At 49.3% G+C, this 23,248-nt stretch overlaps 1 protein-coding gene across 3 annotated transcripts in view; it reads left to right on the top strand.

The window, feature by feature from the left end:
* Positions 1-19,803, top strand: part of LOC109923568 (aryl hydrocarbon receptor nuclear translocator-like) — a 41,013-nt gene extending 21,210 nt beyond the window's left edge. For all 3 annotated transcript variants that reach the window (XM_048620351.1, XM_048620350.1, XM_048620349.1), the window contains 10 exons: positions 1,815-1,949; positions 3,069-3,143; positions 4,530-4,681; positions 6,664-6,724; positions 7,418-7,523; positions 8,305-8,407; positions 9,426-9,567; positions 12,043-12,208; positions 12,823-12,962; positions 14,316-19,803. In XM_048620351.1, the coding sequence (XP_048476308.1) occupies positions 1,815-1,949; positions 3,069-3,143; positions 4,530-4,681; positions 6,664-6,724; positions 7,418-7,523; positions 8,305-8,407; positions 9,426-9,567; positions 12,043-12,208; positions 12,823-12,962; positions 14,316-14,405 (1,170 nt within the window). In that variant the 3' untranslated portion in view covers positions 14,406-19,803. The remainder of the gene's footprint in view (positions 1-1,814; positions 1,950-3,068; positions 3,144-4,529; positions 4,682-6,663; positions 6,725-7,417; positions 7,524-8,304; positions 8,408-9,425; positions 9,568-12,042; positions 12,209-12,822; positions 12,963-14,315) is intronic.
* The last annotated feature ends 3,445 nt before the right edge of the window (positions 19,804-23,248 follow it).

Below are 23,248 nucleotides of genomic sequence, written 5' to 3'. Positions count from 1 at the left end.
GCAGCTATGTAGGAACAATAAATTCTAGCCCTGCCAGTAACTCCGAGTGGATAAAAAAAAAATTTAAACCTGTGCCCCGTGGTTCTAGATTCCCTCACGAGGGGGAATTGCCCTCTCAGCATCGACCCTGTCGCTCTCTGTCCAAAGGATCTTGTAATGTTCCAAAAGGATCATATCTTATTCATTGAAATGCCAATGGGTACAGGCCCAACAAGCCCAGCCTGTCTGAAGACAAACCCTTCCTTGCAGAAATCAGCAGAGTCATACAGCATGGAAACAGACCCTTCGGCCCAACCAGTCCATGCTGAACATAATCCCAAACTAAACTAGTCCCACCTTCCAGCTTCTGGCCTATATCCCTCCAAAGGTCTTTTAACTGTACCCACGTGTATCACTTCCTCAAGAAGTTCATTCCACACACAAACCACTGTGTTTTTCAAAAAAAAAATCACCCTTGTGTCTTTTTTAAATCTCTGTCCTCTCTTACCTTTTAAAAATATGTCCCCTAGTCTTGAAGCCCCCATCTTAGGGAAAAGGCAACTGCCATTAACCCTGTCGACGTCCCTCATGATTTTATAAACTTCTATAAGGTCGCTTCTCAACCGTTCACGTTTCAGTGAGAAAAGTCCCAGTCTATCCAACCTTTCTTTGTAACTCAAACCTTCCATACCTTGCAACATCCTTGTAAAATTGTTCTGAACCCTCTGCAACTTAATGATATCCTTCCCATAACTGGCCGACCAGAACTGGACATGGTTTTCCAGAAGAGGCCCTCACCAATGTCTTGTACATTTTGTTTCCAATACACTTCCATCCTCACTTACGTGTGGTACCTGGAACCTGTTATGCTCTCCTTATCGAGGCAACTGCTGGGGTTGGGGGAGTTTGAGTGATGGGGTGACGATGTCATTTGAAGCAATCAATGCTAAACATTGAAGTGGGCAGGGAGGTGGCATTGTGAACGAGAGGTGCTCTTGTTGGAGCATTGATGATCCACTGTGAAATTACTCTGGGAGAATTTCACGGGGCCCAGCCCAGTGACTGAATGGTGGGCGTCAGTGATTGAGGATTGAGTTCCTATTGAGGGATGTCGTTGATGTTTCACGGAAAAGAAACAATTGTTCTCGGTTCGGTAGCACTTCCTGTTCCTTTTGGGTGCTCCAATTGCTGCTGTGGGAAAGATGGCGGCTATTTTACGTGCAGCAAGATCCCATAAACTGGGGGGAGGTGATATCCTAGTGATATTATCGCTGGACTGTTAATCCAGAATCCTAGGTAGTGTTCTGGGGACCCGGGTTCAAATCCCGCCGCAGAAGATAGTGGAATTTTAATTCAATAGCAACCTGGAACGAAGAGTCTAATGATAACCGTGACTCCATTGCTGATTGTCGGAAAAACCCATCCGGTTCACTAAAAACTGCCATCCTTACCTGGTCTGGCCATGTGACTTCAGACCCACAGCAATGTGGTTGACTTTTAACTGCCCTCTGGGCAATTAGGGATATGCAATAAATGCTGGCTTGGCCAGTGACACTGTCATCCCGTGAGTGAATTTTTAAAAAAATGTACTTGGGAGTGTAGGTTTGGGGATCAACATTGGAAAGCGGGATATAGTGAGAGTTCAATGCAACATGTCCCTCAGTACCAACCTTCCCATAGCGCCACCTCTGCACTGATGACAGTGGGGTTGCGTTGGTTTCCAGGATTTTGGGCCTTTTGGCACTTGTGTGTAAAGTAATTATTGATGGGCAGTGTGTATGCGGAGTATGTCTAATCCTGCTTTTTGTACCTCTGCTTCCTGTCATGTCGGCAAGGTGACAAGTTCGCCCAACTGTTTGGACATGAAGAGCAACAGTGTGCCCATTGAGTTCCTCTCCAGGCACAACCCCAATGGCGTCTTCACCTTTGTCGATTGCCGGTGCCTGGGCACTATCGGGTACCAGTCTCAGGTAGGTCCTTGACGACCAGTAGCACATGCTGTTGAGCTGGTTGTCGTTGGGCAGTCTCTTGCCCCTTGGTTGAGAGGTCGGGCAGGGCAGGTGGAGGGAGGGGCACTCCCGGTGAAGACGGTAAACTGGCCTACTGATGCCAACAGTGCTCCCTGCCCCCACCATCCCCTGCGGCTGCTTCTGAGAGGCGGCAAGAAAGGATGGATGTGCATTCCTGTAGCACCTTGCAGGTGTCTGGCAGCCAGTGAAGTACAACTTAAAGTGTAGTCACTGTGTGTCAGTAAAGACTCTTCCCAATTTTTCACTCTGGATACATCACGGCTTTGTACGGCAACTGCTTTGCTCAAAAGCATGAGAAACTGTAGAGAGTTGTGAACACAGCCCAGTCCATCACACAAGCCAACCATCCATCCATTGACTCCATCTATACTTAGCACTGCCTCAGAAAGGCAGCCAATATCACCAAAGACCCCTCCGATCCTGGTTATACTCTCTTCTGAACTCTTCCTGTCGGGCAGAAGATACAAAAGCTTAAACACACATACCAACAGATCCAAGAGCAGCTTCTACCCTGCTGTTTTTAGTCTTGTGAATAGGCCTCTCAAATTCTCAATTTAAATGTTCATTTTGCTGTTTGTGCACGTCCTCTGCGCTGTAACATCACTTGGTTCTATATTACCCTTACGCAGTCTGTGTGGTATGATCTGCATGTACTGCATTCAAAACACACTTTTCACTGTATCGCGGTTCATGTGACAATATTACATCAAATCAAATGGCAGCCAGTTTGGGCATAGGAGGATCCCGCAAACCGCAATGTTGCGATGACCCAGGGTGGATTTTTCTTTTTTACCCCCCTCTTCTTTCTCAATGTTGACAGAAGAATAAAGCTTGGCCCTAGGGCACCAGGGAGAAGCCTCCACCTGCCATCTGCAATGTCTGCCCTCCAGGCTGGCACACTGGGCTTGGCAGTGGTGGGACAGGAACTCATGGTTCACTCTGTTATGCCAGGAGGAATCGGAGCCCAACTGTTGCTGCCATTTCCATTTTGTGATCACCCGGCAGTCTTGTTGAACAAAAATACTTATCTGTCTCTGTTTCCATTCCTGTATTTAAAAGGAGTTGCTGGGAAAAGATATTGTGGATTTTGCCCACCCAGAGGATAAGGGACTTCTACGAGACAGTTTTCAGCAGGTAATGTCTCCCTCTGGTTTCAAACGGTTCAGGCATGTGTCTGTATGAGAACAAGTATTATTATGATGCAGAAAGAGGCTGTGTGTCCCTTCGGGTCTGTGCTGGCCAATGTATAGCGATCAGTCAGCCTTATTTTCCCCCTCACGCACGTGCTCCCTCTTGCCCCTGAGAGTTTATTACACTAGAGTGCCTGTCCGATATCATAGAATCTCTTTAATGCAGACAGAGGCCATTCAGCCCATCGAGTCTGCACCAACCCTCAGAGCATTCCACCCAGACCCACCCTATCCCTGTAACCCTGCACATGCCATGGCTAACCTGCCTAGCCTGCACATCCCTGGATACTGAGGGACAATTTCCACCCTAACCTGCACATCTTTGGACTCTGGGAGGAAACCGGATGACCCAGAGGAAACCCACACAGACACGGGGAGAATGTGCAGACTGTATCCTGAGGGTGGAATTTAACCTGGGTCCCTGGTGCCATGCGGCAGCAGTGCTAATCACTCATTCTCTCTGTCTCTCACTTGCCCCTGAGACTCTGCCAGTGTTTGCAGAGCTGCCCCTTTGATGGCTCTTTTGATGGGTGGCATGTGGCGGCATTCGTGAGCATCGACTCTCAGAGCCCTACCAACATTTGCTTGGTCTCCTGCCGGCTGTGTTCTCTGCAGGTTTTCCTTCCAAGATCTGCGCGTGGTGACAGTTTCCAGAACAAGAAGCCCATCGGCCCACGGGTCAGTGGGCATGCACAGAGCCTTCGAGCAGTTGAGGAAGTGTCTCCTGCTGGTGCTTCCAGGCCAATGGTTTTGACAAACTTAGAGTCGTTGAGGTTTATAGCATGGAAACAGGCCCATCAGCCCAACTTGTCCATGCTCCCCAGTTTTCACAATTGATCTAGTCCCAATTTGCCTGTGTTGGCCTATATCCCTGCATGTGAATCCCGTCCGTGTATCTAAGTGTTTCTTAAATGAAAAAATTGTACTAGCCTTCTCCACTACCTCTGGCAGCCCGTTCCAGACACTCACCACCCTCTGTGTGAGGAAAAAAATCATCCCCACTGGACCCTATTGTATCTCTCCGCTCTCACCTTAAGCCTCTGATTTGACTCCTTTATCCTGGGGAAAAGCTGTTGGCTGTCTACCTTATCTATGCCTCCCATGATTTTATAAACCTTTATAAGGCCAACCTACCGTCTCCTACCCTCCAGGGGAATAAAGTCCCAGCCTCCTCTTTATGACTCAAACCCTCCAGTCCAGGTAGCATCCTGGTAAACCTTTCCTGCCTTCTTTCTAGTTTAATAATGTCCTGTCTATAGTAGGGTGACCTCCTTGCAGACCGCGTCAGTGCCTCTGACTGACCGGGCTATCTCCCCTTTACGGCTTGCAGGTGGTCTCGCTGAAGGGCCAGGTGCTGTCAGTCATGTTCCGGTTCCAGACCAAGAGCCGAGAGTGGGCGGTGATCAGGACGAGCAGCTTCTCCTTCCAGAACCCATACTCTGACGACATTGAGTATATCGTCTGCACCAACACCAATGTCAAGTACGTCCTGCTGCTTAACCTCTGAAGGCCAAGAGAATTCTCCACTTGGGTGCTAAATATCACGTGTGAAAGCATTGACATCTGCTGCTCCAGGAGTCGGTATTTCAGCCCGGACAGCTTGTCCTTGTGATCTATCCATCCGTGAGCTGTGGGTGGAGTCGGTTTTCAAGGCTGGCAATTTTTTTTTTTGCCCATCCCTAATTGCCCTTTGACCTGAGTGCCTTGCGAGTGCCGTTTCAGAGGGTGATTGAGTCGAGCCCATTGCTTTGGGGTCTAGAATCACGTGTAGGCTTAAACCAGGCCAAGGGCACCATATTTCCTTTCCCCCAGTAGTGGACCAAATGAGTTTTTTTTTCCCCCAGCAGTCGATGGTTGTCACCATCTCGGAGATAAGCTTGCAATTCCAGATTTCATCCGCGGAATTAAAATTCCCCTGGGGCCTAGGTGGGATTTGAACATGTGTCCTCGGTCTGGCCCTCTGTATTACCAGTATATTGCTGATCAGGTCTTTTCTGACCTATGTCTCTGCCTGCTGGGAGGTGAGGTTGGGGCATTATTCAGAAGAAGGCAGTCTGGCTAATCTTATTCTTCAATACTAAGGAGTGGAAGCATTTAGAAGTCACTGTGCGCTGACAGAGGAACTAATTCAGCAATTGGGGTTGAACTAAAAGTAGATTAGAATTGGTTCAGATCTTCTGCCTCCTTTGCTGAACTTACATCCCATGCCCGCTGTTTTGAAAAGTGGTGGGCACTTGAGAGTGGAAAGCAGTAATTCTCCCTGGGGTCACTATTCCTCAACCAACAGTGCTTCAAAAAACACATGAAACAGGAACAGTAGTAAGCTGTTCAGCCCCTTGAGCCTGTGCCACCATTCAGTAGGATTATGGCTGATCAAACGTTCCTCATGTCCAGAATTTGCTGGAAAAGCCCAGCAGGTCTGGCAGCATCTGCGGGGCGAAATCCGTTAACATTTCGGGTCGAGTGACTGTTCCTCATCTGTTCTGAGGAACGGTCACTGGACTGAAAATCTTAACTCTGATTCCTCTTCACAGATGCAGCCAGACCTGCTGAGCTTTTCCAGTAATTTCTGTTCTTGTTTCTGATCTCCAGCATCTGCAGTTCTTTTGGTTCCTCATGTCCATTTGCCTGCCCTTTCCCTTGATTCCCTAACTGATCAAAAATCTATCTCGGTCTTAAATACATGTAAGGACTCTGTCCCCACAGTTGTCTGTGCAAAGAGTTCCAAAGATTCTCAACCCTGAAGGAAGAAGTTCCTCCTCATCTTAGCCTTAAATTGGTATCTCTTTATTCTGAGACTGTGCCCTTTGGTCTCCACGAGGGGAAGCACCCTCTCAGCATTTACCCTGCCAGGCCCCTTAGGAATCCTCTCTCTTTCAATGAGATCATTTCTCATTTTTAACTCCAGTGAGTAGAATCCCAGACTGGTTAACCTTTGCTCATAAGATAGTCCCTCCATACCAGGGATCATCCTGGTGGTCTGGGTCCTCATGTTTCTGTTTGCTGAGCTTCCTTTGAGTAAAATGGCTGCTGTCTCTCCTATAATGGAGAGTACACTTGAAAAAGTTTACTCTGTATCTAACCCTGTGCAATCACTGTGCCCTGACAGTGTAGAGAGAGCTTTACTCTGTATCTAATCCCCTTGTGGTCTCTGTCCTGAGAATATTTGATGTGGGGGACAGTGTAGAGGGAGTTTCACTCTGAATCTAACCCTGTGCTGTCCCTGCCCTGACAGTGTTTGATCACTTCAGTGGACAGGGAATGTGTGCAGGAAGCTTATTGCAGTGAGGGGATTTAATCCTGAAGTGAGACCCATTGTCTCCCACATTGTGCACCCTAGCTTTCCTTCCCCAGCTCAATACCAACTGGGAGGTTCTGGTGTTCTCATGAATGTCCTCCACGTATGCAGTTCTGTCCTTTATTGAAGTAAGCGTTGTGTGACGGACATGAACTTGTTCCCACAGGCATCTGCAGCAACTTCCTGCCATCACTGGGCAAGAAGACCTTGCCTATGACCATTCTCAGGTAAGTGAATACCGATGTAAATCTTAAATGTGCCATGCCGTGATTAAACCCTGGCTATCTCAGACTGCTTATTTTCCGGCTCTCCCACCTTCCTGGTGCACGCTGGTAGCAAGTGCTCCCTCCCTTCCTGATTTGCGTGAGGTGGTAGGGTAAACCAGGCACATCGGAGCGCGGCCCACGCTAGCGTTGGGTCAGTCTCTGAACTGTTCTCTCCCCTTTGACCTGGGTAGCTGGCTGTAACTCTCGTCACGGAATTGTAATGGCTCAGGAAGGCCCCATTCAGCCCATCACATCTGTGCCAGTCCCCGTAGCGAGCACTTCCCTGAATGCAGTTTCCTATAATGTCTTTTTCCCCCCAACCTCACAAAGCATCCTTCCCTTTCTGTTCACACATTCTCGCTGTCTCGCTCTCTCTCTCTCTGAATGTTCTTGGCAGTCGATGGAGAAAAGCTGGTAGGGAGGGGTGGAGGTGGGGAGAGCAGGACGTGTGTTGATTTCCCCATTTCCCTCTACGGCAGATACACAAGAGGGACATCTGGGAGGGTTGGCATGATAAAGGCCCATCCATCTGTGTCCGACCCGTCCCTATTGACATCTCCCTCCCTCTTGTTAGCAGGTAGGTGTGTCGACCACGCTGGTATCACTTTGAGCCGGCCGTGATTTAATCTGATTCTCCGTCCATTGGTGCTCTAGGTCGCTGCAGCATCGGAACACACAAAACCGATCAGCAAAGCAGAACCCCTGTACAGTCAGGAAACCGAACCGCGCTACACCGAAATCTACTCGGCCCTTCCCACAGGCAAGCAAGCTGTTCAGTGGCCTTTTCTTTTTGTCCCATTAAATTTTTAGAACAGGGGGCGTTGTCGTTGCGGGAGGTGTATTGGTGCGGCTTTGGGAGTGAGGCATTAAACCAGGCCTGACCCTCTGGTGATTGTTAAACCGCCTGCATTTGAAAGAACGGTGGAGTGGGCATGGGTTGTTCTCGCCAATGCACTTGGGACAGATATTTGTCCTTTGACCCATGTCGGATGGTCTGTGGTCGTTTTTGCACCGCTCCTTGCAGGAGTTTCCTGTCTGCAAATTGGCTGTTGCACTGCCTTGACACAGCCAATTTCTTTTCATTCACCCTCGAGATGTGGGTGTCTCTGGCTCGGCCAGCATTAACTCATAAGGCAGTCCAAGAGTCAACCACATTGCTGCGGGTCTGGAGTCACATGTAGGCCAGACCAGGTAAGGTTGGCAGTTTCCTTCCCTAAAGGGCATTAGTGAACCAGATGGATTTTTCCAACAACTGGCAATGCATTCACGGTTGTCATTAGATTCTTAATTCCGGATTCTTTATTGAATTCAAGTTCCACCATCTGCCTTGGCGGGATTTGAACCCGGATCCCCAGAACGTTTGCTGAGTTTCTGGATTAATAGTCTAGTGATGATACCACTAAGTCATTGCTTCCCTCTTTTTATTCCCCTCTGTGGAGTGCCTCAGGAAGTCAGATGGCCGGCAAAGTGCTTGTTTCCTTTCTGCTGTAGTCGCTCAATCGTTGCGTGTTTTTGACGATTGTTTCCTTGCCTTGATGCAGCCGACCAGAGTAAGGTGATTCCCTCGACGCCAGGTACCGGGACTCAGCAGATCTTCCAGCAGGGCACCTCCTTCCCGTCAACACGACCGGCACAGAACTTCAGGTACCTGTTGCGTTCTGCGATAGATAGAAGTACCTTGTGGTGCTCCAGATGGAACATGCTGTCACAGAATTGTAGAATTTCTACAGTGTGGAACCAGGCCATATGGTGCAGCGAGTCCACACCGACCCTCCAAAGAGCATCCTATCCAGACTCACCCTGCAACCTTGCATTTCTATGGCTAATCCCCCTAGCCTACACATTCCTGGATACTGTGGACAATTTAGCATGGCCAATCCACCCTAACCTGCACATCTTTGGACTGTGGGAGGAAACCGGAGCACCCATATAGACACGGGGAAAATGCACAGATGGACAGTCATCCAAAGCTGGAATCAAACTGGGGTCCCTGGCAACAGTGAGGCCAGTGCTAACCACTGTGCCGCCCAGTGTTGTCCTCAATAAGTGTTTTCCCTCATCAGATCAGACCTGGCCTGTCCTGCGTGCTGTGCTCTGTTCTGATATCACTGCTCTGTTTGACTCAGCAACAAATCCCAATGGCAGCCACATCCTTGACTTGATCCAGACAGCATTTGGAGACAAGTGCCCCCACCCACCCTCCTCCGCACACCCTACTTTAGAAAATCCCAGGAGTCCGACAAATGGAGAATCCTGTGGAACAGGATCCTTTAAAAGATGCTAATGCAACGTGTTGAAACGCCAGCTGACCTTGCAATATTGCAGAAGGCCATTCAGGCCATCGTGTGTACTATCCCCTTCAAAGGGCAATGCATCTTGTCTCGCTCCTTCATCTGCCTTTCCCTTGTGATGGCGACTGTGTTGAATCCGTATGAACCACCCTGCTGACAAATCTTAACCGCTGATTGCGTGACATTTTCCATGTGAACATCTCTGGTGCTTTTTGCTGATTTTGTATTTGTGTCCCTCCGCTGTCCGACCCTCCGTATCCTCTCGTCCATCCTAAAACGCGGGGCACGTGGCCAAAGTCGCGTTTTGCCTCGCGCGGCGCGGTGCTGTGGTGTCTCGCCCTGCTTCTGACCACTTTTTTCTGCCATGCCAGCTCCGCCATGGTTCCTCCTGTGAACATTGTCCAGCAGCCAGCGTCGGCAGGGCAGATCTTAGCTCAGATCTCACGGCAATCAGCCAACGGTCAGGTTACTGGAAATGCCTGGAGCGGAAGCCGGCCACCGTTCCCAGCACAGGTTAGGATGCCTTTTTTTTCTCTAAAATTTCCCATTGAGCTTCTGGCTTGCTTTCCCGCTCCCCCCCACTGCCCCGACAACTTGTGTTTGAATCACAGGCCATGTTCTTTTGGGATCGCGGAAAGTAATCCCAAAAGGATCAATTGCAAGTTTGTTTGAAGGTGCGGGAGAGGCTGAATAGGCCAGGACTGTTTTCCTTGGAGCATTGGAGGCTGAGGGGGCGACCTTACAGAGATTTATAAAATCATGAGGGACATGGATAGGGTGAATAGCCCAGGATGGGGGAAGTCCAAAACTAGAGGGCACGGGTTTAAGGTGAGAAGGGGAGGAAGATTTAAAAGGGACCTGAGGGGCAATTTTTTCATGCAGAGGGTGGTGCATGTATGGAGCGAGCTGCCAGAGAAAGTGGCGGAGGCTGGTGCAATCACAAGGCATTTATAGGGCTTTTGGACAGGTACATAGATAGGAAGGTTTGAGAGGGATATGGGCCAAATGGGACTGGATTAATACAGAATATCTGGTTGGCATGGACGAGTTGGACCAAAGGGTCTGTGCTATACATCTCGATGACTCTGTGGGCATGGCTAGTTAGACTGGCAAGTGTTGCCTCTTCCCTAGAGAACATGGCGGTGTGTCACTCCCTTGAACTGTATGAGTTGTAGATGTACCGTTCCTAACAACTGTGCAGGACTTCCTGGATTTTTCCTCAGCAACAATCGAGGAACAGCTGATTTATTTCCAAGTCTAGGTAGTGTTTGGCTCGGATGGGAACTTGCAGGGGATGGTGTATTTGCTGCCCTTGCCCCTCTTGAGGGTACAGGTCCAGGAGTTGGCAGGTGCTGCCAAAGCAGTCTTGGCATGGCAGTGCATTCTTGTGGATAGTACATGCCTGCTGCAGTGTCAGTGATGGAGGGAATGGATGTTGAATGCAGTTCCAGCGGAGTGGGCTGCTTTGTCCTGGACGGTGCAGAGCTTCTCGAGTGTTGGAGCCATATCCATCCAGGCTAGCGGGCAGTAATTCATCACACTGGTGAATGCTGACAAGGAATTCTGCATTAACAAAGTCAGAGGCCTTCACTTGGTGTTGGTGCCCGAGGGAAGGGCCTAGAATCGAGATATCGTAGAATCCTTACAGTCAGAGGCTATTCGGCCGGTCAAGTCTGCACCAATCCTCTGAAGGGCATCCCAACCAGTCGCAATAATGGGTTTTAATCATGGCTAATCCACCTGACCTGCATATCTTTGGATCGTGGGAGGAAGCCAGAGCACCAGAAGGAAACCCACTTAGACACAGGGAGAACGTACCAACTCCACACCGACACGTCGCCCAAGGCTGGAATCGAACCTGGGTCCCTGCTGCTGTGAGGCAGCAGTGCTAACCACTGAGCCACTGAAACAGATCTGTTCTGTTTAGAGCCTGGTGCTGTATCATTTGCAGTAGTTTTGCTTCTGAATTAGCCAGTAAGGAGACACAGACATAAGTGAACAGTGAAGGAGGTTATCTAAGATTACAAAGACATCTTGATCGATTGGGTCAATAGACTGAGGAGTGGCAGATAGAGTTTAATTTGGATAAATGTATTGCATTTTTGTTATACAAACAAGGACAGGACTTGTATAATTAACGAGTAGTGTTGTACAGCAGAAATACCTAGGCGTACAGGAACATAATTTTTTGAAGTTTGCATCACAGGTAGACAGGGTGATTAAAAAGGCATTTAGCATGGCTGCCTTTGTTGCTCAGACCTTTCAGAATAGGAGTTGGGACGTTGTGCTGAGGTTGTACAGGATGTTGGTGAGGCCTCTTCTGAAGCACTGTATCCAGTTCTGGTTGCCCTGCCAAAGGGAGGATATTATTAAACAGAGAGGGTTCAGCAAAGATTCACCAGGATGTTGCTGGGAATGGAGGGCTTAAGTTATAAAACTTAGGCTGGAAAGGCTGGCACTTGTTTCACTGGAGTTTAGGAGGTTCAGGGTGACCTTTTATAGAAGTTTATAAAATCATGAGGAGTGTAGATAAGCTGGATGACGAGGGTCTTTTCCCTAGGGTCGGGGGAGGGGGAGGGGGCGGGGGAGTGGAGTTCAAAACTAGGGGGAATGTTTTTAAGGTGAGAGGAGAAAGATTTTAGAAAAGATATGAGAGGCAAGTTTTTTTACAGAGTGGTTTGTGTGTGGATTGAACTTTCAGAGGAAGTGGTGGATGTGGGTACAATTACAACATTTAAAAGACATTTGGATAAGTACATGAATAGGAAAGGTTTGGAGAGATGTGTGCCAGGAACAGGCAAGTGGGACTAGTTTTAGTTTGGGATTATGATCAGCATGAACTGGTTGGACTGAAGGGTCTGTTTCCGTGCTGTGTGACTGTATGACGTGAGCTGGCAGCGGAGTTTCCCGTGACGACGCTGTGTGGCGTGTGACCGTCCTAGTCCTTGCTTTCCCCCTAACTTCCTCTGTTGTGTGTCCTTTGAGCAGATGGCAGCCCAGGGGGCAAAGACACAGTCACCCCAGTTTGGCATGGCAGCCAGCCGGAGTTTCACGGCCAACACCGCTTCCTTCAGCCCCCTTGCCAGCCCGGTGGCCACGTCAACGGCGGGAGGCACTGCCTACCCGTCGCTCGTGAATCGAACCTCTGCTTTCGGTAGGTAGCCAACCCGCTCTTGCTCCAGTCTATGGTTCCGAGTTGCAGACAGAGGCTGAATTCTTCCTGAATGCCGATGGCTGTCTGTACATTTCTCTCTCCTGACCAGAAAGCGTGGATTAGCCCGGACTGCTTTCGTATTTCGCATTCTTGCATTCTGACCTGATGAGTTTGAGACGGAAAGCTTTGCATCTTTGTCCTTACCCATCTCCCTGGTGTGTTCATGCCTGTCTCTGTCTGTGCCTCCCCAGTTCACACTATGTGGATGGTGTGGAATAAAGAGGCTGGAGGGAGAAGGCTGGAGTAGAGCATTAAGGCCAGCATGGACCCATTGGGCGGAATGGCCCATTTCTGTGCAGTCAACATGATTTGACTATGGAGTGGGCCGATTAGTTTGGGATTTCTTTTACCCTTCCATTATGTTGGTACGTGCTGTTAACTCATTGTCAATTGTCTGTCTCTAATGAGCCCTACAGTCCTCTGGAGACTGTGTGTCTGTGTGTGCGCGGTGACTGCCTTTTTTTTTAAATTCTGCTGTGTGAATTGAAATGCCTCCTCCTCTTTAATAAAAAGCAAACTTTATTCCTACCCCCCCACCCCCAAACTTGCGGAAGCTGAAGCCGGACAGACTGGTTCGCAGTTCCAGAGTCGGCCCGCGGACGGAGGGTCTGTGTGGCCTCAGTGGCAGGGTCAGCATCATTCGCAGGCCTCCAGTGAACAGCACACGCAACAGAGCCAGCCTGAGGTGTTTCCGGTGAGCAACCCTTGCCGCGTGTAGCAGGGAGATTGAATCGAGGTTTGCGGCTGGATGCGTGGTTTGACTGAGGGAGAAAACATTCCCGCCAGTCACCAGCAGAGGCGCTCTCTTCCACAAGAATGGGGTGGGGTGGGGTCGGGAGGGGTGGGGTGCTGCCTGAAAGGGTGGTGGGAGCAGATTCAACAGGAGCTTGCAGGGGACTGTGGGAGTGTGGACCTCTGATAAATAGTTGCTGATGAGATTTGTAGAGGCTGTGGATTGATTAGAAAAGTGGTTGTGGGATGAAGTTCTTTTAGTGGATGTGGACGTTGCTGCTGAGGGCTACCATTGTTGCCTCCCTGTCCCTTAATTGCCCCGTGAATAAAGTCTGGCTTGGGGCCAATTCAGAGGGCAGTGAAGAGTCAATCTGTTGGGCCAAACAGCCTGTCTCTATGCAATTGACTTGATTTAACCTGAATTGGATTGGTCTGGAGTCACGTGTAGCTCGGACTGGGTCAAGATGGCAAATTTCTTTCCCCTGTTAGTGATGCTCCCCACCCACGCCACCGATAGGGTTTTTTTTACCACAATTGATGACACTTGTTGGTGTCACCATCCCCCGAGACCAGCTTCCAGTTCTGGTTTGATTCGTTGAATTTAAATTCCACCAAGGGCCGTGGTGGGATTTGAACTTGTGTTTCCCCCAACCCCAGAACATTAACCTGAGGGCCTCTGTCACCAGCTCAGTGACATTACCTCCCAAGTTGCGGTTTCCTCCCTGGAATTTAAGAGCTGGTACGGCTGCAGTGGGCCAAATGGACACCGGTGTGCTGAGACTGTGTCTGTCTACAATGTGCCCAGCTTGGCCGCTGCCAACCATATCATCAGAGCCATTGTTATAACTGAATATAATCTATCCCTGTGTGCTGTCAAAATGCACGGGAGATTTTTCCAGCCACAGCTGAGTTTAGGGTAGAGGGGGAGGGCGCAGCGACAAGGGGTGTCGTGTCTTTAGCTGTACGCAAATCGGCTGCCATGTCTCCGAAGCAATAGCTTCGCTTGTAGAGTGCTTTGGGCTCTCCCGGTGCTATGGAAATACAGGTCCTTCTCCTTCCCTGGTGTTTGTCAAAGGTGGGAGACTTTGGAAGGCTGCCTACCAGGATGTCTGTGGTTGTATGGTGCAGCTATTGGAGGAGGGGGTGGTAATCTGATTGAATGGCGCAGAATAGACTTAAGGGGCAGAATGGCCGCTTGCTCCTCTGTTGCTCATTCAGTGAGGGGAAGTGGTGGGTACATAAATGCGGAAGGGTTTGAGTGCATGAATGAGCAATGTGTAACATTTCCCCCCTGTTTTTTGCTTAACCCATTTAGGACATGCTGTCAATCTACGAGGAGCAGGGAACCAGTTACAACAGCGATGAATTCTCGGAGCTCCCAATATTCCCATCGTTCTCTGAGTAACAGAAAAGGAAGGCATTACCGAGTCATGTCCAGTCTTCCCCCATCACATCACCCCTTCCCCTCCCCACCACGCCAAACCCCCGTGAGCATTTCATTTGTAAACTGTGCCGCGGCCGTGTTATTTCCACAACCCACCCAGACGGAGCTGAGCAGAGAAAGTGAAGGACATTCCACCAGCAGAGAGACAGCCGTCCTGTCCCCTGAACTCCACCCTCAGAATTTCTGAATTTGGGTAATCTTCATCTTTGGTGTCCAGTGCTGCAGCTTGGTCAGAATTCCACTGGAGGTGGGGGCATGGTGCATTTGTGTATCCCTATGCTCAAAGCAGTGCTTGGTACTTGCTCTATGCCTGTATTTGAAGCTTTAGGTGTGACGCTTTGGAGCACTTGTGCTGATCTAGGCATCAGTGCTCCAGCTTATTCTTCTGCTTCGATAGTGTTTTGAAGCTTTTTATTTTATTTTTGGTGGGGTTGGGTGTTTGATTAAGAGTAGGAAAGCAAGATCACCTCCATTTTATTTTTTGGAATGTCTGCCTGGTCTGTGCTATTCACCACATGCGCTGGATGACTCCTGCTGTGGGCCAGGCCGGTGACCCTACCACCTGGCCTTGTCTCGGCTCCTGCAAAGGAGACTGCTTGTGAAACTGTAAGAGCTTGAGTCGTGCGTTCTCTCACCCTTGTCACCCTGACGGGGAGTGGTCACCCGACAGTGATCGGGTACTTTTCCTTCCATCGGAGTACAAGATGCCATGCTGCCCGCTGACGCAGTGTGTGCGCACGCCCATCAAGGTGCATTGCTGCTAAGTCACCTTCAACAGCACCTTCCAGACCCCCAGGTTTGAACCCTCCCTCCCCTTCCCAAGCATGGGGATCCACTGTAGGCACAATTTCCCTCTGAGCCTCATGCATCATCCTGCCTTGGAACTGTGTTGGAGATTGCTTCATTGTCGCTGGATGAAAACTCTGGCACTCTCTCCCTCCCAAGTGGTAGCACACCGCACAGCTTACCCCCTCCCCACCTTCTCAACGGGGTGAGAAAGAATTTTTAAAGCTCAGTATTACTTTGCAGGACCCCTGAGCTCTCGGACACTACACAAGAGGGAGTTGACCTTTCTCTTGGTTTGTTTTAGGTTGAGCAGGCAGGGACATCTGGCCTGGGCCCTGTGTTTGGGGAGAAGCCTCCCCCATTAACCTTCACTGACAAAATCCGTCTCATCTGGTGGTGGGTAGTGACTGTCACCTCGGGGCTTTAATGTGCTCTTACACCCCCCCCCCTCCAAAGAAAAACCCCTCTCTCTGACAAAATACAGGCACTTCCACCCTTCTCAGTGGCCCGGTCAATATGCAGCGTGAATTCCCCTGTGGTTGTAAAAGATGGACCAGCCAACGTGCCCCTGTCTGTCTCACCTTTGGAGGTCAAGAGATATTGTGGACCATTGGCAGCTACAGGTGGATTTCCCATCTCAGGATCCCAAGAGAGCAGAATTGGTATAAACTATATTATTTTTTTCTCTCTGACAAAAAAAAATGCAATACTGGGGTTTTAAGGGATCCCTGAATTTTGCCCGATCCCTGACCCCATGTGAGTGCATGACCCTTTAGAGCTGCAAGGGTCTCGAGCTATTGAGGAGGAGTGATTGTCAGTTTTATTTTTTAAATTTCTCACGCGACGGGACTTTCTAAATAGTTTCTCTTTTTAAAAAAGAACTTGTAATCTGTTGTAACCTCTGCGCCAGACTCGAAGGTTTTCATTTATTGGAACCTGATGCGGTTTTTCAGACTGATCTGGTGCACATGTGTCTGTATTTTTTTCATGCTGTAACATAGATTTGTATCAAACTCATGACTAGTTCAGGAGCAATCATGTTAATCATCTGTCTCGAAGGAAACACTGTGTCTCTCACCGTTTCCTCGTTTGTAAATATGTCAAATCAGTTTTTGGGGGGTTGGGTTAGGAAATGGACAGTTTAAATATTTCTATGAAAATATGTAAAAAGATATAGTTAAGGGGTTGCAGCAGCAAAGAAGGAACTGATGCCTGTGTATGCATATGCCCCTCTGTGTCTCTTTCTCTCTGTCTGTGTCTCTTTCTCACGTTCTCTCTCTCCCCGTTTCCCTTTCTCCCTCTCTCCCTCTCTCTCTCTCACTCTCTCCCCCGCCTCCATTTCTCTCACATGTGGAAAACTAGCCAACATCGAGACCCTTTTATGCTGGCCCACTGACCTCTGTACAATATTTTCTGCCCAGCCAAGCTTGCTGCATATCCTTGACTGAGAGAAAATCTGTGTGTTTGAGAAAATGGTGCAGGCACAGCTGTTGCCTGGAGCAAGGTGACATGGGAAAGCTGGATTGGATGATCTATGAACCTGTTTAATTGGTAGAATTTTTGACATCTAAGGAGAGAGCTGCCATTGTAATTCAGTCTCCCCTCACCCTGCCCCATCTGTTTTTTTCCAGAAGTGCATGCTCCTATTACCCCTCAAACCTATTCCTGTTGCAGGGGGGAGCAGCCCCTCTGTTTACCTCTAGGCCATGGCCTACAGTGGGCAGCACAGTGGCTCAGTGGTTAGCACTGCTGCCTCACAGCACCAGGGACCAGGGTTCGATTCCACCTTCGGGCAACTGTCTGTGTGGAGTTTGCAAATTGTCCCCGTGTCTGCGTGCATTTCCTTTGGGTGCTCCGATTTCCTCCCACAGTCCAAAGGTATGCAGGTTAGGGTGGATCGGCCATGCTAAGTTGTCCCGTAGTGCCCAGGGATGTGCAGGTTAGGGTGCATTGGCCGTGCTAAATTGCCCTGTAATGTCCAGAGGTATGCAGGTTAGGTGGGTTAGCCATGGGAACTGCAGGGTTACAGGGATAGGATAAGGGGGTGTGTCTGGGTGAGAAGCTCTTCAGAGGGGTCAGTGTGGACTCGATGGGCTGAATGGCCTGTTTTCACACTGTAGGGATTTCATGAATATTTGAGCCCTTCGCAGTGTTTAGAGCTCAAAAATTTGTCAGCAAAATAGATGTTATGGTTAAAGCGACCATGAAATCTGTCGGTGTGCTATTTTCTAAAAGAAAACAAACAAACTGGCTCACTCACACCTTTCTGTTTAAAAAGGAAAAGACTAAGGAATTTTGGGGGTGGTGGCAGCAATTATGAACAGCAACTTGATGTGAAGGATGTATAGTTAGAGTTATACAGCATGGAGACAGACCCTTTGGTCCAACCAGTCCACGCCATGTTCCCAAACCAAACTAAGTCCCATTTACCTGCGTTTGGTCCATATCCCCCAAACCTTTCCTATTCATTTACTTATCCAAATGTCTTTTTAAACATTGTAACTGTGCCGTCATCCACCACTTCCTCTGGAAGTTCATTCCACAGACGAACCATCCTCTGTGTTTAAAAAAAAAAGTTGCCCCTCGTGTCCTTGTGAAGGTGAGAGGAGAAAAAATTAAAAATATGCCCCCCCAGTCTTGAAAAACCCTAGGAAAAAGACCTGCTATTCACCTTACCCTTGCCCCTCATGATTTTATAGACCTCTATAAGGTCATCCCTCAACCTCCTATGCTTCGGGGGAAATGTGGTAAATCTTTTCAGAACCCTGTCCAATTTTAATAATATCCTTCCTATGGCAATGAAAGTTGGTTTTCTGTCTCTGATTTAATCGTGGGGTCATTAGTGAGAGATGTGTCACCAGGGAAGAGGTGATTCAGCTCCTCAGCCATTCTACTCTCCAAATTGCCAGTCGCTCCCATTTACCCACCTTGGTTCCATATCCTTTCAACCCTTCCCCCAACAAAATAAATACATCAGTCATAAAATTAAAACCTTAAAAGATCTATTCATCTTGGTCTTGCCATTTTTTTTCAATTGATCTCCAGCATCTGCAGTATTTTTAGAGTGAGCCAGATGTCCACTCAACTCCGTTATTTTTTTGTGTGAGCAAGTTGTCATGACATTACCCCCTTAAAAAGCCGCCACCGCCCCTTGTTCTGGACTCCAGCCGAGCAAGTTTCCCCCTTTCGGCCTGCCAAATCCTTTCTTCACCTTTTTTATTGGCACCTCAATCACATCGCCTATTCATCTACGTACCAGGGAAAAGCCAACGTGATCCTTTTTTCCTTCTCTTTGTGACTGCAAACAGGGTCTAAATAACTCCTCAGTAAATGGTCTGTCCTAGCTCAGAGCCAGACCCTTGAAAGAGGAGAATCTCTCAATCTCCGATTTTTTTTTTAAGAATTCCCCCACACTACGCCTGCCCCCAAAGGCAGCAGTGGTTATGTTTTCTCTGCATCACCTGTTGTGTGTGTGTGTGTACAGTAAAAAGACACCATTGTGCTAAAAGTTTATACTTTCCACCATCAGGAAAGTACCCCTGTGGCTGGTGAAACTTTAACAATGCCTGATGAGGAACAAAAACAGAAGTTGCTGGAAAAGCTCAACAGGTCTGGCAGCATCTGTGGAGAGAAATCAGAGTTATCGTTTCGGGTCCAGCGATGGTAGCTTGGAATTTCCACATGCAGTTTCTGTTTTTGTTTCTGATTCAGAGCGTCCGCAGTTCTTTAGGTTTTTATAAAGCCTGATGAGGGCAATGTTTACTTGAAAAATGTGAAAGGTGGGTGTTTAGGGAGAGAAGGACGGGAACTAAATCAAAATAGCGTTGGAAGGGGGAAATCATATTTTTTCATCTGCCTCAGTGGGATTTAATTCTGTAGCCCCCAGGATTACTCTTTCAGTGACATTACCACTAGGCTGGTGCCTCCCCCAACCTGATCTATGCAACCCATCCCCATCCCCATCCCCAACACTTTTGTAGCTCCTGGCACTTTGAATTCTGGCAAATCCTCCACCTTGACCTTTGACCTGTGACACCCGCAGACTAATGAGTACAAAGGAAGTGTGCAGCTCAGTTTTGGATGTGGGGGTGTGCAGTGTGAGGTGTCATATGCGACAGGCAGGCTGGGCAACCATCTCTGAAGTCAGGTCAATGGCCTCTGTCACATTGGTCCCCTGCTGAGCCTGGGCCATTCCTGTCAATCTGTCCTTGCGTATATTTGGCTGTGACACCCCTGTAATTACAGGATAAGCCCCTCGCCGAATCCCCCCCTCAAGCACACAGTCTCTTAATATTTTGGACAATTCTGCAAGTGTATGTTCATGGTACGGGGCTAGCTGTCTGAGTCTTCGTTTGGGCTGAGAACATGGCATCATTTAAAGTTTCACATCAAGAGTTCAAAGTTGACCATTTGGATATTGCTCTTGTTAGGAACAAAATGAACTTCTGTTTCCTCCTGAACCTTTTGTATTGTCTCCCCTTATTACCTGCACATGTTTTTAATTTCATTTTTATTTATTCAGATTAACATTGTTAATCTTTCCATCGTGTATTAATAAAGAAGTGAAATCCTCCTTGTGTTTCCCATTTTGTGAATTTCGAAGCATACTCTTCTGCCCCAGGGTGTAGCATGGTGGTCTTAGATTCAGAGAATCGTGGGCTTTACCCCCATTCCGTAGACGTGAGCCTGTAAATGTGGGCGCAGGGAGGTGCTGCACCACCAGGTGTACATGAGATGTTGAATGAAATGGGACACAGAGTGTGCAGGCAGTGGCATGATATTAACGGCTTGCACAACACGCAACCATTTTGTTCAGCTGTCCTTAGAAGAAGCAAATGATGTGTACGCTGTAATGACTTCCAGTTATGTAGGAGAATAGGGACAGTAGAAGACCATTTGGCTCTGTTTTTGGACGCAACTACGCCCACTACAGCCGACGCCGCATGGCCCACCACCGACACCAACGTCGCTCCACCCATCGCCTCCACAGCCAGCAGCTCCAGAGGAGACAGTAGCACCCAGCCCTGCCGAGTCTTCACCATCCCCCCAGACCTCCCCCTTACTGAGGACGAATGGTCAGTCCTCAGTAAAGTGCTCACCTTTGTCCCCCTCCACCCACACATCAACGAATACCACTCACACTTGGATGTTGAACAGTTTTTCTGCCGCCTCTGCCTCTGCGCTTACTTCTTTAACTGTGAGCCTAACCCTCCCCCTACTGACCCCTTCTCCCGCCTGCAACACACCCCCTCCTCCTGGACACCACCTCAAGGCCTCGTCCCCTCCCTCGACCTCTTCATCTCCAACTGCCGTCGAGACATCAATCGCCTCAACCTCTCCCCCGCAGAACGTGCAGCCTTCTGCTCCAATCCCAACCTCACCATAAAACCCGCGGACAAGGGAGGCGCAGTTGTAGTATGGCGCATTGACCTCTAAATCGCCGAGGCCAGGCGCCAACTCTCCGACACCACCTCCTACCGCCCCCTTGATCATGACCCCACCCCCGAGCACCAAACCATCATCTCCCAAACCATCCACAACCTCATCACCTCGTGACCTCCCACCCACAGCCTCCAACCTCATCGTTCCCCAACCCCGCACCGCCCGCTTCTATCTCCTTCCCAAAATCCACAAACCTGACTACCCTGGTTGACCCATTGTCTCCGCCTGCTCCTGCCCCACCTATTTTGACTCCATTTTCTCCCCCTTTGGTCCAGGAATTCCCTACCTACGTCCATGACACCACCCACGCCCTCCACCTCCTCCAGAACTTCCAATTCCCCGGTCCCCAACACCTCATCTTTACCGTGGACGTCCAGTCCCTATACACCTGCATTCCCCATACAGATGGCCTAAAGGCCCTCCGCTTCTTCCTGTCCCGCAGGCCCGACCAGTCCCCCTCCACTGACACCCTCATCCAATTAGCTGAACTCGATCTCACCCTCAACAACTTCTCTTTCAATTCCTCCCACTTCCTACAGACAAAAGGGGTGGCCATGGGTACCCGCATGGGCCCAAGCTATGCCTGCCTCTTTGTAGGTTACGTGGAACAATCCCTCTTCCGTAGCTACACTGGCCCTAAACCCCACCTCTTCTTCCATTACATTGATGACTGTATCGGTGCTGCCTCATGCACCCATGAGGAGCTCGAACAGTTCATCCAATTCACCAACACCTTCCAACCCAACCTGAAGTTCACCTGGACCATCTCTAATACCTCTCTCTCCTTCCTGGACCTCTCTGTTTCCACCTCGGGCAACCCCTAGAAACCGATATCCATTTCAAGCCCACCGACTCCCACAGCTACCTAGAATACACCTCCTCCCACCCACCTTCCTGCAAAAACGCCATCCCCTATTCCCAATTCCTTCGCCTCCGCCACACCTGTTCCCAGGATGAGTCAGTCCACTCCCGTACATCTCAGATGTCCTCGTTTTTCAAGGAACGCAACTTCCCCCACTCAGTGGTCAAGAATGCCCTCGATCGTGTCTCCCGCATTTCCCGCAACTCATCCCTCACACCACGTCCCCGCAATAACAACCAAAAAAGAATCCCCCTCGTCCTCACGTACCACCCCACCAACCTCCGAATCCAATGCATCATCCTCCGACACTTCCGCCATCTGCAATCCGACCTCACTACCAAAGACATTTTTCCCTCCCCATCCTTATCTGCTTTCCAGAGGGACCGCTCTCTCTGGGACTCCCTTGTCCGCTCCACACTCCCCTCCAGCCCCACCACACCCGGCACTTTTCCCTGCAACCGCAGGAAGTGCTACACCTGACCCTACACCTCCCCCCTCACCCCCATCCCAGGCCCCAAGAAGACCTTCCACATCAAACAGATGTTCACCTGCACATCTGGTATACTGTATCTGCTATTCCTGATGTGGCCTCCTCTACATTGGGGAAACCAAGTGGAGGCTTGGGGACCACTTTGCAGAACACCTACGCTTGGTTCGCAACAAACAACTGCACCTCCCAGTCGCGAACCATTTCAACTCCCCCTTTCACTCATTGGACAACATGTCCATCCTGGGCCTCCTGCACTGCCACAACGATGCCACTCGAAGGTTGCAGGAACAGCGCCTCATATTTCACTTGGGAACCCTGCAGCCCAATGGTATCAATGTGGACTTCACAAGCTTCAAAATCTCCCCTCCCCCGACCGCATCCCAAAACCAGCCCAGCTCGTTCCCGCCTCCCTAACCTGTCCTTCCTCCCACCTATCCACTCCTCCCACCTCAAGCTGCACCCCCATCTCCTACCTGCTAACCTCATCCCACCTCCTTGACCTGTCCGTCCTCCCTGGACTGACCTATCCCCTCCCTAACTCCCCACCTACACTCACCTTTACTGGCCCCATCCCCGCCTCTTTGACCTGTCTGTCTCCTCTCCACCTATCTTCTCCTCTATCCATCTTCTATCCGCCTCCCACTCTCTCCCTATTTATTTCAGAATCCCCTTCCCCTCCCCGATTTCTGAAGAAGGGTCTAGACCCGAAACGTCAGCCTTCCTGCTCCTCTGATGCTGCTTGGCCTGCTGTGTTCATCCAGCTCTACACCTTGTTATCCCAGTCTATCCAATCTTTTTTCATAGTTAAAATCCTCCATACTGGGCAATATCTGACAAACCTTTCCTACAGCCTGCTGTTTGTATTGAGTTCCACAGGTTTGCATTCTCTGGCTGAGATATTTCTCCCTATCTCAGACTTAAATAAATTACCTCGTATGTTTAGATTCTTTTTTTTTAATATTGATGGCTAATCGGTGGACATATTTTTTAATGTATTGCACATTGATTTTCTCTGATCCATCCTTGGAACCAACACTGAAAGAGGGAGTGAGCCTTCTAAGCAGCAACATATATCAGTCAGAGATAGTAGGAACTGCAGATGCTGGAGAATCCGAGACAACAAGGTGCAGGGCTGGATGAACACAGCAGGCCAAGCAGCATCATAGGAGCAGAGAGGCTGACGTTTCGGGCCTAGACCCTTCATCAGAAAAGGATGAAGGGTCT

The sequence above is a fragment of the Rhincodon typus genome, chromosome 46 (genome assembly GCF_021869965.1).
Source record: "Rhincodon typus isolate 14 chromosome 46, sRhiTyp1.1, whole genome shotgun sequence".
In the NCBI taxonomy this organism is placed as follows: Eukaryota; Metazoa; Chordata; class Chondrichthyes; order Orectolobiformes; family Rhincodontidae; genus Rhincodon; species Rhincodon typus.
This window is presented reverse-complemented; position numbering and strand designations above follow the sequence as displayed.